We start from the raw sequence: 13,285 nt of genomic DNA, 5'->3' as shown, positions 1-13,285 counted from the left end.
TGCGAAGCTGCCCAAGACTGCCTGCCGCTTCATATAAACTGCGTGTGAGCCCCAGGTCTCAGGCCGGGCTTGAACACCGACACCATCATAGGACCCTGCACGAATCTAGCCCCGCGAACGAGGGGGAAAGTGGCACCTGCGTTACCCTGCCTATACCGAGTAACTGTCTCTGCTGCGTGGCCAAGGCCGATCAGACCGAGACTGCCAGCCCAGCTCAGGGCCTATAGCCCAGACTACTGTGGGCCACAGTCAGTGTGTTCTGCAACCTCGCCCTACTGTCCATCTCCCTGCTTGGCTTCATCGCCGAGCCCCTTCAGTCTCCAGGCCCTCAGAGCGGACTCAAATTCTTCACTTAGATCTCATCACACTATTTCCAGATCAGCCATGGCGTCCGCGCTCAAGGTGCCGTACTTGGACCAGGACCCTCAGGAGATCCAGACCCTGGTGGCTGGCTTGAACAACTCTACCGGCAAGGGGAAGCGGGGATGGAGGGCCAAGAAAACCACCTTCAAGGTCCAAGGGTCATCTGATGGCATCACCGTCGACTCGTGGAGGTTCCAGGACTGGGACTACAAGAAGCCCGACCTGCCCACATACGCCCGCGGCCTTTTCACTACCAAGAACCGCCGGGGTGAGCACGAGATTGCTGTGCGAGGATACGACAAGTTCTTCAATGTCGATGAGACGTCCGACACAAAATGGACAAGCCTCCGTTCCAGGACACAGGGCCCGTATGAGCTCACGCTGAAGGAGAACGGCTGCATCATCTTCATCAGCGGCCTGGAGGATGATACTCTGATTGTTTGCAGCAAGCACTCGACGGGAGCCCGCAGCGACGTCGAGCTGAGCCATTCCATGGCGGGCGAGAAATGGGTCGACAGGCATCTTGCCGCTGTCGGCAAGACGCGTGTAGATTTGGCAAGAGAACTGAAGAAGCGCAATGCTACCGCCGTAGCCGAGCTGTGCGACGATGACTTCGAGGAGCATATCCTCGCCTACACCGCCGACAAGGCCGGCCTTTACCTCCATGGGATCAATATCAACGTGCCTACCTTCATGACGTACCCCAGCGAACACGTCCAGAACTTTGCCGACGAGTGGGGCTTCCGGAAGGTTGGCGTTCAGCTCTTTGACGATATTGAGACCGTCAAGACTTTCCTGGAGGGGGTTGCGGAGACTGGTGCACACGAAGGCCGCGACGTGGAGGGCTTCGTCATCCGGTGCCGTATGTCATCCGATCCTGAGCGAACCCCTTACAACGACTGGTTCTGGAAGTACAAGTTCGACGAACCCTACCTGATGTACCGCCAGTGGCGAGAATGCACCAAGGCTCTCATCTCCGGCAAGCCTCCAAGATTCAAGAAGCACGTCAAGATCACCGAGGAGTACCTACTCTACGCCAGGAAGCGCCTGGCTCAGGACCCGCAGCTTGGCAAGCTTTACAACCAGAACCACGGCATCATCAAGCTGCGAGACGACTTCCTTGCGTATAAGAACCTCAAGGGCTCCGACGCGGCCAACTGGGAGAACGAGTTCGGCAACGACGACGGTGCTCTCGTGACCTCTGGTGTTGTCATTGTCCCCATTGCAACGATTGGATGCGGGAAAACTACATTGGCAGTCTCTCTCACCAATCTCTTCGGTTGGGGCCATGTGCAAAATGACAACATCACCGGCAAGGGTCGTCCGGCGCAGATGGTCAAGCAGGTTATGCAACTGCTAGCCGATGGCAACCCTGTGGTTATCTCAGATCGCAACAACTCGGAGAGACGTGAGCGGGACCAGATCATCAAAGACATCAAGCTTCAACACACAGAAGCACGCCTTGTAGCCATGAACTATTCGCATGGCGATATTGAGGAGGTGCGACGGGTTACGAGGGACCGCGTGCTTGCCCGAGGTAATAACCATCAAACCATTCAGGCAGCCACGGATGAGGCCAAGGTTGTCAGCATCATGGAAAACTTTGTACACCGCTTCCAACCCTGCGATCCTGACAACTCGCCCGACGACGGTTTCGACCTTGTCATTGATCTTGACCCTGCCAAGGACAGCCGTGAAAACTTGGAGACCATGGTCAACGAACTCCACAGGAAGTACCCTCGGCTGCTGCCAGACATGCCCAGCGGAGAGCAGATGGACGAGGCGGTCAAGGCTGCCATCGAAAATTATACACCCGACATTCGGCACACTGTCTATCACTCAGGCGGCAAGAACAAGCAGAACAACGTGCAGAACCAGCAGCCCAAGACCCCGAAGAAGAAGCCCCTAGAGTACATGTCCATCTCTGTGCCAGCCAAGGACGTCACGGCTCTACTTGAGTCTAGCTTCAAGGACGTCGATGCCGAAACTTCAAAGTTCTACAAGCAGCTACAGCAGACTCGTCGCATTCAGCCACAGTTCCACATCACCTTAATGCACCGAGCCGTTTCCAAGGAACCCCAACACTCTGAGAAATGGGCAGAATACTGCAAGCTCGAAGAGCAGAGTGCTGCCAACGGAGGTCGCATTGCCGAGTGTGATGTTGAGCTGGAGCGAGTGAGTACCCTTTACCCCCGTTGACAACTCACACCCATGATATCTTTTTTGGCATGGTATCAAGTCTGACATTTATCCCAGGTTGTTTACGATGACCGCGTCATGTCGATTGTTGTTAGAATCCTCGATCCCAACTGGACCACAGTGAACCCCATCGCACACGTCACAGTGGGCACGCGCGACCAGAGCGTCAAGCCGAAGGAGAGCAACGACCTGCTCGCACGCTGGCTACAGGAGGGCGCGGGAGGCCCCACCAACATCGGCGAGCGTGCGTTTGAACCCAAGCCTGTGCTGAAGGGTGTAGTGCGTGGTGTTCTTGCACGCTAGGATGGACGCAAGGGAACTGCTGCACAACCTAGCGGGAAGGAAAACCAACGCCAGCACCGTAAACCAGACCGCGATCGTGGCCCGAGACACACGCAGCGGGGTGGCGGGAGAGAGAGATGGAGGTGAAGCCGGCCAGGCCGGTCGCATCGAAAGCTGGATGATCAACGGCCCCGAACAGCGTCTGATGATGAATCATGGTTTGTGCCTACTGGGGATCACGCTTGATGCTATTTACGCTCAAGACAAGAAAAATGGGGTACTAGAGATGAAAGACGCGGCCAGATGCGGCAGTCTTGGACTGCAAACCATAGCCTGCTGAAATATGGTAGTGAATGAGATTATGCGTTCCCATGCTTCATATTACTCTTGTGCACGGCTTCTGTTCGGATCCATTATGAAGCTTGGTGGGCGGCTTAGGAATCTGCCTACAGTGAACCATGCTCGAAGCCATGGCGCTCGCCCCGAAACTGGACTAGTCTGCTTGCATTGACTCGAACCGAATATTCTCCTGTACTCCAATGCATTCAAGAAACAGAAGCAGAATCCGTCGGTGTCAAAGGTGGCTTGAGTGAGACTTGATGGTGCTGGCCCGATAGTATTGGAGCCCACCGGGCTGCCGATTTCAGCAAACTCATCGAGTATCGGGCTTGTCATTCTTGTCATGGTTGAAGCCATCGCGCGCCATAAGTCAAATACTGGACCCAGATCTCGATCCTTGTGCGGGTTACTCAGTAGATCGTCTGGCATATTGGTTCGGCAGTGTTGATGATATGTTCCTCGGAATAGAGCGCGCGGTCGGCATCCTTCGTCTGTAAGTATTGTGGAGAATAATTACCTCGCAAATCAGAGCCAGAGCTACGGGTATCCAAGAGGCTCTGTGTAGAGATTCCTGTGGCAGAGTTTGGTGTTTGTTTTCTCTCACATAGGTGTTTTATTTTACTTCTTGAATTGTGGATGCTGAGAAAGCTTGCTTTGTTCCGCCACCAGGGAGGTGTAGTCACTGAACCGCAGGTTGGTTGCTAGCTTCCTGTCTACGAACATTAATTATCTTGCGTGGGTAGCTTCCATCCACACCCCTGCTGAAGATGTTATTTTGGGCTTACCGTGTCTGGGTTTCCTTTCTCCCTGTATCATGGGTTGAGATACGGGAAGCCGTGGGTAGGGGGAGAGAAGCTAGGGTATGGTTACAGCAGTCTTACAGTCCTACCCTCTGAAGTATGGTTTGTCGCAAATCTGAATATCGCATCTGTCAACAAATAAAACTCTTCGGAGTTCAAGTTTCAGGGCAAGAATGGTAGGGAGAATGGGCGCGTAGGCGCATGACTAATACGCGGTGACGGTTGCAGTGGTCAGTCGGATCAATAGAGCACATGACCAACGCGAAGATGAGGCCGGCAATGTATATTAAGCAAGCCAAGAGTAAAGTTGCCCATAATATGTAGCATAGCCAGTAGTGAGCCCCACCAAAATTTTGTAAGTAGAGGAACAAAATTGATGCTTTCGAGAACATAATGTGCCTTGAGTCAAGATGATGATGGTGGCGACAGAAATCTTGGAAGACAAGATATATCAAACTCAAAATTCTACAGACGTCGGTGGAAACTGGGATTACCTTTGTACGTACACCAAATGTCAGACTGGATCGAGGTTGATATTCAAGAAGGTTATACGCAAGCTGGTTGCGCGCATGCCGGCAAAGATGCTCTTAGGAGAGCCAGCTTGTCGTGATCCCGAATGGCTTAGAGTATCCCTAGATTTCAGCATTAATATGTTCACCACTGTCTTCATTCTTAGGATGTTTCCCACATGAATGCGCTTTGCCGTTGCTCGGCTTCTCCCATCGCGTCGTCGGTTGAAACAGCACCGTGCAAGTCCTTACAGGTTGTTGGTACCCAGATGGAGAAACACTTTGACGATTTGCGGCGCAAAGCACGTGGTGAAGAGGTGCATGATAGCGACACGCTTCTCGACTGGGTGATAGATAGCGGTGACGCAGAGGAGACTACTGTCCGTGAGATGGCGAATCGCCAGTTTGCTATGACACTCGCGAGCATCTATACTACATCCTCCAACGCGGCAACTTTCCTGTTTGAGCTCTGTTCGCACCCTGAATGGTTTCCTGTACTGAGGGAGAAATTCTTACGAGTCGAGCAGGAATCAGGGAATGCTTCTCAGGTGGACATCAAACGGTGGCATCCACGATTGGAGAAAATTGACTCGTTCATATTGGAATGTTTCAGAGTCCATCCTCCTAGTATCCGTAAGTAGTTCCTTTGTACGTGGTTTCTGATTACTTACGGTAGCAGTGAGCCCCCAAAGAGTGGCATTGAAACCACACACTCTGAAGGAACGCACATACCTAAGGGATGCAGAATTGCATTCGCTCTTGCCGAGCACCAAATGGATCCTCTAGTAACGCCAGACCCTACCAATTTCGACCCTATGTGTGCGTATCGCAAAAGAAATGTTTCAGAAGACCAGTTCTATCGGAATTAGTCGGCTTTGGTCGACTTGAAGAGCAATTTAAATTTCGGATATGAGAGTCAAGCATGCCCAGGAAGATTTCTTGGCGTTGCCGAGGTTAAAGTGCTGGTGACTTGGTTTATCTCAGAGTTTGACTTCAACTATCTGGAAGGGAAATCGATGCCAAAAACCATGGGCACCGACGAGAATGTGTTCATCGACCTGAGCGCAAAGCTATTGATGAGGAAGAGGAGGCTCGCCTGAATTGGAGAGCATGAAACAGTATAGCTACTATGCATAGAGGCCTAACTAGCTGTCAGATAGCATTGAAAGCCTCTCTCATCTCTCATATCGTGCAAGACGTGCATCGTGCATGCAACCGTCCAGCTGGCTATACCAAGCTAATGGGGTAAACACCTGTTATTCGAGTACTCGGTCTTGACTGACATGAGCTGAAGTTCAAACTTGGCTCGACTTTCAGGGTTGAACCGTATATGATCTGGCCAGGCTCGTTAAAGAGAGTTATATTTGAGATTATCTCGAGCTTGGCTCCCCTATCTGCCGTGAGTCTCCGGTCATATGTAACAAGCCTCGGCACCTACGTTGCAGGTGAGGAGTTGGGTAAACCCTTAAACCAAGCTCCAGCATGCAAGTGAACCGCGAGGAACCGCACCAGGAGTTTACGGTTAGCCTTTGTGACCCGTTCAATCTTATGATAATAGCCCAGTCTCAAAGCATTTCCCAGCTCGGCGACCATGCTATGTCTATTCCATACAGCGTGAAGGGGCCGATCTTTGCGCTGCTGGTCTTCAAAGCCATGTTTCCGTGGATGGTATTTAGTGAGATGATGGGAATCGCGCTCAATAACCCGTTGATGTTTATAATGGAGAATGGGACTGGAATTATGCTGATATATGCGGCAGAGGTGATGCTTTTCTGGACTTTGACTTGAAGGCTAAAGACGACTTACACGGCGCCAGATAGCAAGATAGTAGCTATATATTATCGATATAGAAAGACCCGGGAACAAGTGATGGTTGTAAGAGTTTTCGCAAGCTCGTAGGACGTAGTCAAACGTCAATCTAGGCAGTACTGAAGGGGCTATCATTCTGTGCTCGCATTGCCCGTGATCGGCTACGCTGACGTTTAGGGTTGCATGGCGTCGGGTAGGAGCTCTGGGCTGAAGTGGTAAGTATTTGGAATCAAAATCGCCTGGAACAGCCACCTATTCCAACATGGACAATAGGCGTTCCTCTATCCCTGCATGGCAGAAGGGCGCAGCTGCACCACGTTAGTAAGCATGATGACCTCCATTGGCTGGAAGGGAAGATAGTGAAAGTTTATTCCCAAAACAAACCCACCACATCTTAACAACTAGCTGTGTAACTGGCAGCTGGTGAAACAAATCCCGAATGCCGGGAGAACCCTCTATATGTGCAATAGTAGGATTCGTAAGCAAAGTATTACAACTCCTCGGACGAACTTATTCTACGTATGAACACTGGCGGGCAAGCGGGATCGCAATTTATTTATACATTTGATGCCATTTTCATGACACATGTGAACGCACTGGCAGATCAAGAAACTATAAAAGGTCTCGTACTAGCACAGCCGTAGGGATATCAATCAGACAAGCAGCCATCTCAGTCTTACACCTCAACACTATAAACACTACCACTACCACCCCCCAAACACTGTGTGGTGATAGACCACATTTACACTGTGTCTAAATCATATCCCAAATACACCCCAACCATGTCAGCAACGATGAAAGCAGTCGTAATCTCCTCTTTCGGTGGGCCGGAAGTCCTAGCACACCAAGAAGTCCCCAAGCCAACACCAACCGTTGGGGAAGTACTAGTTCGTGTGAAAGCATTCGGTGTTAACCATGCAGAAATGCACATGCGGAAAGGCGGCGAGTGGGACGAATGGAATCCCATTACTGGTCTCGAGTGCGTTGGTCTCGTCGAGGCGTGCCCAGGTGGCGAAGTTCCTGTGGGCAGCAAGGTCATGGGTGCCATGGGCGGAATGGGTCGAAACCGACCAGGCGGATATGGCGAGTTCGTCAATGTACCGGCTGCCAATGTTGTAGTCATTGAGACTCACATGCCGTGGGAGCAGCTGGCGGCAATCCCCGAGGTCTACAGCACAGCTTGGTCGTGTCTATTCACCATCCTGGACTTAAAGTGTGGGGAGAGATTACTACTTCGTGGCGCGACTAGTACCATCGGCCAAGCAGCTTTGAACCTAGCCGTCGACTCGGGCGCTGTCGTTACAGCAACTACCAGGCGAGAGGAGAGGTTCCAGTGGTTGAAGGATATTGGTGCCTCGAATGTCTTGCTTGAGCAATCCGGTCTTGAGAAACAGCTCAGCGACGGGCAGAGATTCGACAAGACCCTCAACCTAGTCGGCAACAGAGTCCTCTTAGAATCGATTTCGCTCACGAAGGCGGGCGGTCGAATGTTGCAAGCGGGTTGGCTTGGTGGCCTGGCACCTGTCCAAGAGTTCAATCCCATGGTGCAGATGGAATCTGGTGTGCATTTCAGCCTCTTTCATAGCAAGGTGCTAGGGACACCCACGTTTCCCATGTCTGAAATTCCGTTGCAGGGCATTGTGGACAAGATAGAAAATGGCGCTTGGGACGCAAAGCCAACGAAAGTTTTCGAGTACGAGAATGTTGTCGATGCACATAGGGCTTTGGACTCTCATGATGCTGGGGGCAAAATTGTTGTTAAGCATTAATCAGCAGTTATTATATATGCTGGCAGATAATTCTTGAAAACATTGACCCAAGTTTGCTCAGATTACCGATGCATTGCAGGTGATGTTCAAGCGTTCAGACAATCTGCCAAGTGTATCGGTGACTAGTGCTTGCGCACCTCTGTTATAATTGGCTCACCTTTCAAGACAATTGTTAAGTTTGTCCTCACTTCGACGTCAAGTAAAGCCAAATTCTGTGGTTATAAGTAGTACCTTATAAACCGAACGATTCTAATGCCTTCAGCTGGTCTTGCAATAAACAGACCACCTCATTGTAGAAAGAAACCTGAAGCTCTGATGAGTTTAAATCGGGTTCACATCCAAAATTGCATTGGAGGCACATTTGAGTCATCCTATGAATTGGCTCGCCCAGTTCCGTGCGTGATTTCGCCACCCTTCTGGCAGTAAGGATCTCGTTCCCAGCATCAGCAGCTTTAGCCATATCACTTAGAGGCTTCCAGTGCCATATCTCCAAGAATGCAGTGCCAAGGGCCCAAAGAGCTCGATTATAGATACCGTACAGGTCATCGGACGTCAATAGGTAGTGTTGTGTCTCTGGGTTAATTGGTCCGGCGAAACATTGTTCTGTATTGCTGGCAGAGGCTTTCTTGGCTGTCCCTGTTGCTAGCAAGGTTCTCAGGAAAACCTTCGGCTTAGATGTTGTTTGGAGTTTGTTCGAAGTGTACAAATCCGAAGTCCGCCAATCATCATGAAGCCATGGGGTTGAGTGATACTGCAGAACTGTAAGTGCAAGTTTCAGTGCCCATGTTAACTTGAACTTTGGGGTTGCTGGCCGTTCTTGTGTTGCTCGTAATAGATCTTGCAGCGATATTCCTTCGTGCATCTCTGTGCCGCCTGTCTGAAGAGAGGCTTCACAAGGTGAGACATGGAAAACGTAGCCCGAATGTGGGCATCGGAGATGTCCGAAGGAGCCTAGCATAGAGCCATTTCCCACACCAAAAAGGCACTTCTTTTCGAGATAATAACAAATATCATCAATGAGACCTAGGTCTTGTGATGAGTTTGCTTGTGAAGTGTCACTTTTTGTGATGTTTTGGCTGGCGCTTTCTAGGTCATCAGCGAACCGCAACTGCTTCGCGGTCCCTGGACGCTGTTTAGCGACGCGGTCTTGGTGAGAATTGAATCCGAACGTCCAGTTGTTCGATTTCATTGCCAACGTCCATGCTTGTTGATTATTACTGCTAAGATAGAGTTAGAACTACCAAAGAAAGGTCATTCCCAAGAGAACATCGGAACTTACCCTTGATTCACTTCTGCGTAGAGCAATACCATCTCCAGGTTATGGCACTGTTCAAATGTACTATCGGTACACAAGGCTGCCCAATGCATCTCGTGATTCTCTCGCTTGCAAGAGAAACAGTTATTCAAGGCGTTGTAGGCTTCAGATGCTATCTCTTGAGCTTCTCGTACTGCGTGTATTACGCTGTGCGGCAGCGGCAACTTCCGCTTATGTTTCTTTTCCAATACCGGCTCGCGAAGGTGCTGGATCTGGGTACGGAGGGCTTGAAGATCCTCATTATGTTGTCTAAGTCGTTGGACTTTCCTTTCCAGTTCGTTTATTTTGAAGCCTAACGACAGCCGCTTGATGGCCAACTCGACGGATTCACCCGGCTTTTTCTGACCTTGCAGCGAAAAGCAGGACAAAACTTGTTTGAGCTCGTTCTGAGTAACTTGTGTTTCTTTGGCCAGTTCAACAAACACCTCATAGCTTTTGTCCAGGCTTATCGTAAGAGCTGAGGCGAGGTCATAGTCACGCCAGCCAGCGTGATCTGGATCTGAGATCATGTGCCGAGCCTGCCGCTCGTCCTTTGTGATGGAGCGGAGAACAAGCTCCCATTCGTTCAGAAATATTGTTTCCTGTACTCTTAGGACGGTCTTTAAAGGTCGCAGCTCTTTGATAGGATTTCTGACCACCGCGATGGTCTTCCTCAACCATTTATACCCATGTATACCCTCGATAATGATGGGCAATAGTCCCAGTGTCGCTGAAGTGATACCGAGGATTTCAGCCATGGTTCTGCGTCCAGTGTGTAACGGTTTTGTTGGACAAGGGAGATGAGTAGATTGAAGACATCAAGAGAGAGTAAATCGATCGAAATTTCTGGATAAAAGTACATAGACACCCGACGCAAACGCAGCCTTGTGCGGGGTATGTCTCTCCTTTCCACTCCAGAGCCTTCCCTCATCGCCATGATTCTTGCACTTTCCCCTTCTTTGCTCTCACAATCACTCAAATACTTATTATCAGGATTCGTCATGACCACTGAAGGCTCTGCCACTCCTAGAGCCAATGTTGCAGGAGGCTTAGCGCTGGGAAACACAAGTCTTACCAGTGAGCTGGCCATGGCCTGCTTTGACATGTTGCGTCAAGCAATGGGTATACTTGAAAATGAGGAAACTTTCGAGAAAGAGGCACTTTCGATATCTCACGCTGCAGAAGCTTTCACACTCTGGATGGTAAGACACCGTGTGCCAGATGGAGATCTCGACAAAGTGTTAGTGCGGTCAGAAAAAGTGCATGGTGCTGTGATCGCTTCGCTAAGGGACATTGCACTAAAGTTATGCCGCGGTAAGTATTTAACTTCGAGAAGCCAAATCTCTCTGAGCTGACAAGGCCTAAGATATGAATTTGAGGATGCCTACGAGAGCGAGCGAAGAACCCCAGAGCAAGGCCAAGATTCTAGAACTAGAATCGTTATTAACGCGGTCCCTTGCTTTGCTTTACAGTACGGATTACTTGGATGAATACATGGAGGATGAGGGGGATACCGAGGACAGTCCCTCCGAGCATGGAGACCTTGAATCATGTATATATGAACTTGTTACTTACGTCCAGTGTCTTATAGACCTTGATCCGGCCATCGCAGAACCGACATTCGACCCGGGAGCTACATATGAGGAGACATTCACGATAAAGCCTCTAGACAAACATCACCAATACGTTATGAGGATTCGAGATCTGTTTCCAGAAACGCCACTGGACATGGCTGATCTGCTCGGCAAATCAAATTTGCGTCGATACTGGGAGCTAATTCAAGAAAGAGAGACTGCAACTACACTTTTGGAAGGCAGGGGATTGATTACAGCGTATGACAATCAAGGCGTTCTGGATATCGACTGCATCATGGCTGAAAGGCTAGCCAAATCCAGTAGAGCCCCGAAGTCGTTTCACGACTCTGGTATCGGGTCTTCAGTTCAAACACAAAGTGTCTATGCGAGATCGGCCAGGTCCTCTGCGGTGTCGAATATGGGTTCTGGACGGAACAGCGCATTTCCTGCAATTCCATCGGAGGCGAAATCTGGAGATCCTTTCCTGTGTGAAGCCTGCAACCAGTTCGTGAAAGTCACCAAATCAAGACATTGGAAGTAAGTCAAGCCTCCAAGTCTGCTGAAAGTTTTACCGTACTGAGTCCCATTAGGCAGCATCTTATTGAAGATCTGAAGCCCTATGTGTGTATATACGCGCACTGCAGTGCTGGAGACATTCCGTTCCCCAACCGGCAAGCCTGGTCGCAACATATGAGATCAGAGCATAGCTCTGCACATCTAATGGCATACTATACATGCCCGTTCTGTCCCGAAGTTAGAGAAGGTGAGACCACCGCAATGCTAGTGCATGTGTGCAAGCATTTGGAAGTTATATCTGCAATCATACTTCCTCGCAACAACGGCGACTCAGACGAATCGAGTGACAGTGAGAGCATTGACGAGGCAAAAGAGCCCTTTCTGTCAAACGAAGGTACGTTAATATCTATGCGTGGTTCTATGCGAGATCATTGCATACCAGAAAACGCAATAGGCTCTGCACTGGGCTTGATATGATCGGTAACGTTCCCACGTGGACTAAAGAGTGTGTAGATGTGTATCATAGCGAGGCTTCTCAGTTTAAAGCCAACACTACTTCCTCAAGTAATGTCAATCTCCACGATAGCGGCTCCCCCAAAAAACGTTAGTTTTGTTGTTTCCACAGTGATAGGATCTAATCTGACTTAATCAGAATCAACCTCATCAGTCGCTTCGAGTATGCCCAATATTACTCTGGATAAAGGTACGTGGAAATCCTTACAAGTTAATATGTTGTTAACTTACATCACTTAGAATTCACCATCAAACCATCCAAATACTTTGTGCCGGGCGAGGTTTGTTTCTAACAAGTGACAAGTGTTGTGCAATCACTCTTGGCTAATCCGGAGAAGGTCTTCAAATTCGAGTGGCTTGAGCCTAACGGGTCGGGGTCGAGAAAGAAATTCTCCAACAACTCCGAAGCCTCTTTTACAGAAGCAAGTGAGATGAGTGTTGAAGGAGAGATGTATTACACTAGCATACGCCGCTTCGTTGTGGTCAGCACCGAGAACAATTCTAGCATCTGCGTGTAAGTGTGCTCCTTATGCTTTAATACCCCCCGTGTCTAAAGAAACCTAGCCCTATTCTCACGTATGAGGGCAGGGGCTGCAACAAGCCTGGTGTTCAGCCTGAAAACCACGGCATCGTTTACGAGCCGCCTAACTCCCCTACTCGTTTAAGGGGTGAACCAGCGCATGGCTTTGGACCAGTACGAATGCAACTTTATGCCGAAGGCGAAACCTTGGTGGCCGAATCGAGAATCAACTATTCAAAATTGGTGTCTATTGAACATAACTTCGCCGTTATGTTCATTGGGCGGATATATAGTCAGGACTTCGGTACTATCTTGGGTGCAGTGGATCATTGCTGGGCGAGAAGGAGGTGAGGCCGACGAATCAAGGCTTAGGTACTTTGCCGGTCATAGCCCGATGGAGAACGTGAAGGGAGCGAAGGATCTGACGAGGTCGGAAGAAGGGAACTTAAGTGATATCAAGTTGCTACTTGAATCATTATATCATATACGAAGTAGAATTCAAGCCACACCTGGAGTTCGGGACATCTTACAACGTGAAAATACCCAACAGTATCATAAATTGTTTAATTTGGTTCCATTCCTTAAAAACTAGATTACACCGCCCTGCCCTAAACCAAAAATAAATGCTAGCGATTGGTGAGATATGCTGATTAGACGCATTTTGAGGTCTCGTCCCCAATTTCAGGCTGAGCAAAACCACAGACGCAAACACGACCAGACCAGACGGTCCACAGATACCATGTCAATCGCTGATCTATAAAGGAGCAATAGGGAATTATCATTTACCTAGATTCACCA

The 13,285-nt window shown here is 49.6% G+C and overlaps 4 protein-coding genes across 4 annotated transcripts; 3 read left to right on the top strand and 1 right to left on the bottom strand.

The window, feature by feature from the left end:
* Positions 1–384: 384 nt before the first annotated feature.
* Positions 385–2,865, top strand: JN550_003597 (uncharacterized protein; the record flags this gene model as incomplete). Its single annotated transcript, XM_049315019.1, has 2 exons — positions 385–2,538; positions 2,620–2,865. The coding sequence occupies 2 exons, from the start codon at positions 385–387 to the stop codon at positions 2,863–2,865; spliced, it is 2,400 nt and encodes a 799-aa protein (XP_049174167.1).
* A 4,230-nt stretch (positions 2,866–7,095) lies between these two features.
* JN550_003596 (uncharacterized protein) lies at positions 7,096–8,070 on the top strand (the record flags this gene model as incomplete). Its single annotated transcript, XM_049315018.1, has 1 exon — positions 7,096–8,070. The coding sequence occupies one exon, from the start codon at positions 7,096–7,098 to the stop codon at positions 8,068–8,070; it is 975 nt and encodes a 324-aa protein (XP_049174166.1).
* A 232-nt stretch (positions 8,071–8,302) lies between these two features.
* On the bottom strand, positions 8,303–10,122 carry JN550_003595 (uncharacterized protein; the record flags this gene model as incomplete). The annotated part of the gene is made up of 2 exons (XM_049315017.1): positions 8,303–9,290; positions 9,350–10,122. 2 exons carry the CDS (start codon positions 10,120–10,122, stop codon positions 8,303–8,305), a joined length of 1,761 nt encoding a protein of 586 aa, XP_049174165.1.
* A 243-nt stretch (positions 10,123–10,365) lies between these two features.
* JN550_003594 (uncharacterized protein) lies at positions 10,366–12,838 on the top strand (the record flags this gene model as incomplete). The annotated part of the gene is made up of 8 exons (XM_049315016.1): positions 10,366–10,678; positions 10,731–11,475; positions 11,529–11,848; positions 11,968–12,057; positions 12,107–12,157; positions 12,208–12,248; positions 12,306–12,481; positions 12,532–12,838. 8 exons carry the CDS (start codon positions 10,366–10,368, stop codon positions 12,836–12,838), a joined length of 2,043 nt encoding a protein of 680 aa, XP_049174164.1.
* Positions 12,839–13,285: the final 447 nt, after the last annotated feature.

This window comes from Neoarthrinium moseri (assembly GCF_022829205.1).
Source record: "Neoarthrinium moseri strain CBS 164.80 chromosome Unknown scaffold9_Wmoseri_CBS_16480, whole genome shotgun sequence".
In the NCBI taxonomy this organism is placed as follows: domain Eukaryota; kingdom Fungi; phylum Ascomycota; class Sordariomycetes; order Amphisphaeriales; family Apiosporaceae; genus Neoarthrinium; species Neoarthrinium moseri.
Note: the sequence above shows the minus strand (reverse complement) of the source record. Positions and strands in the feature narration are given on the sequence as shown.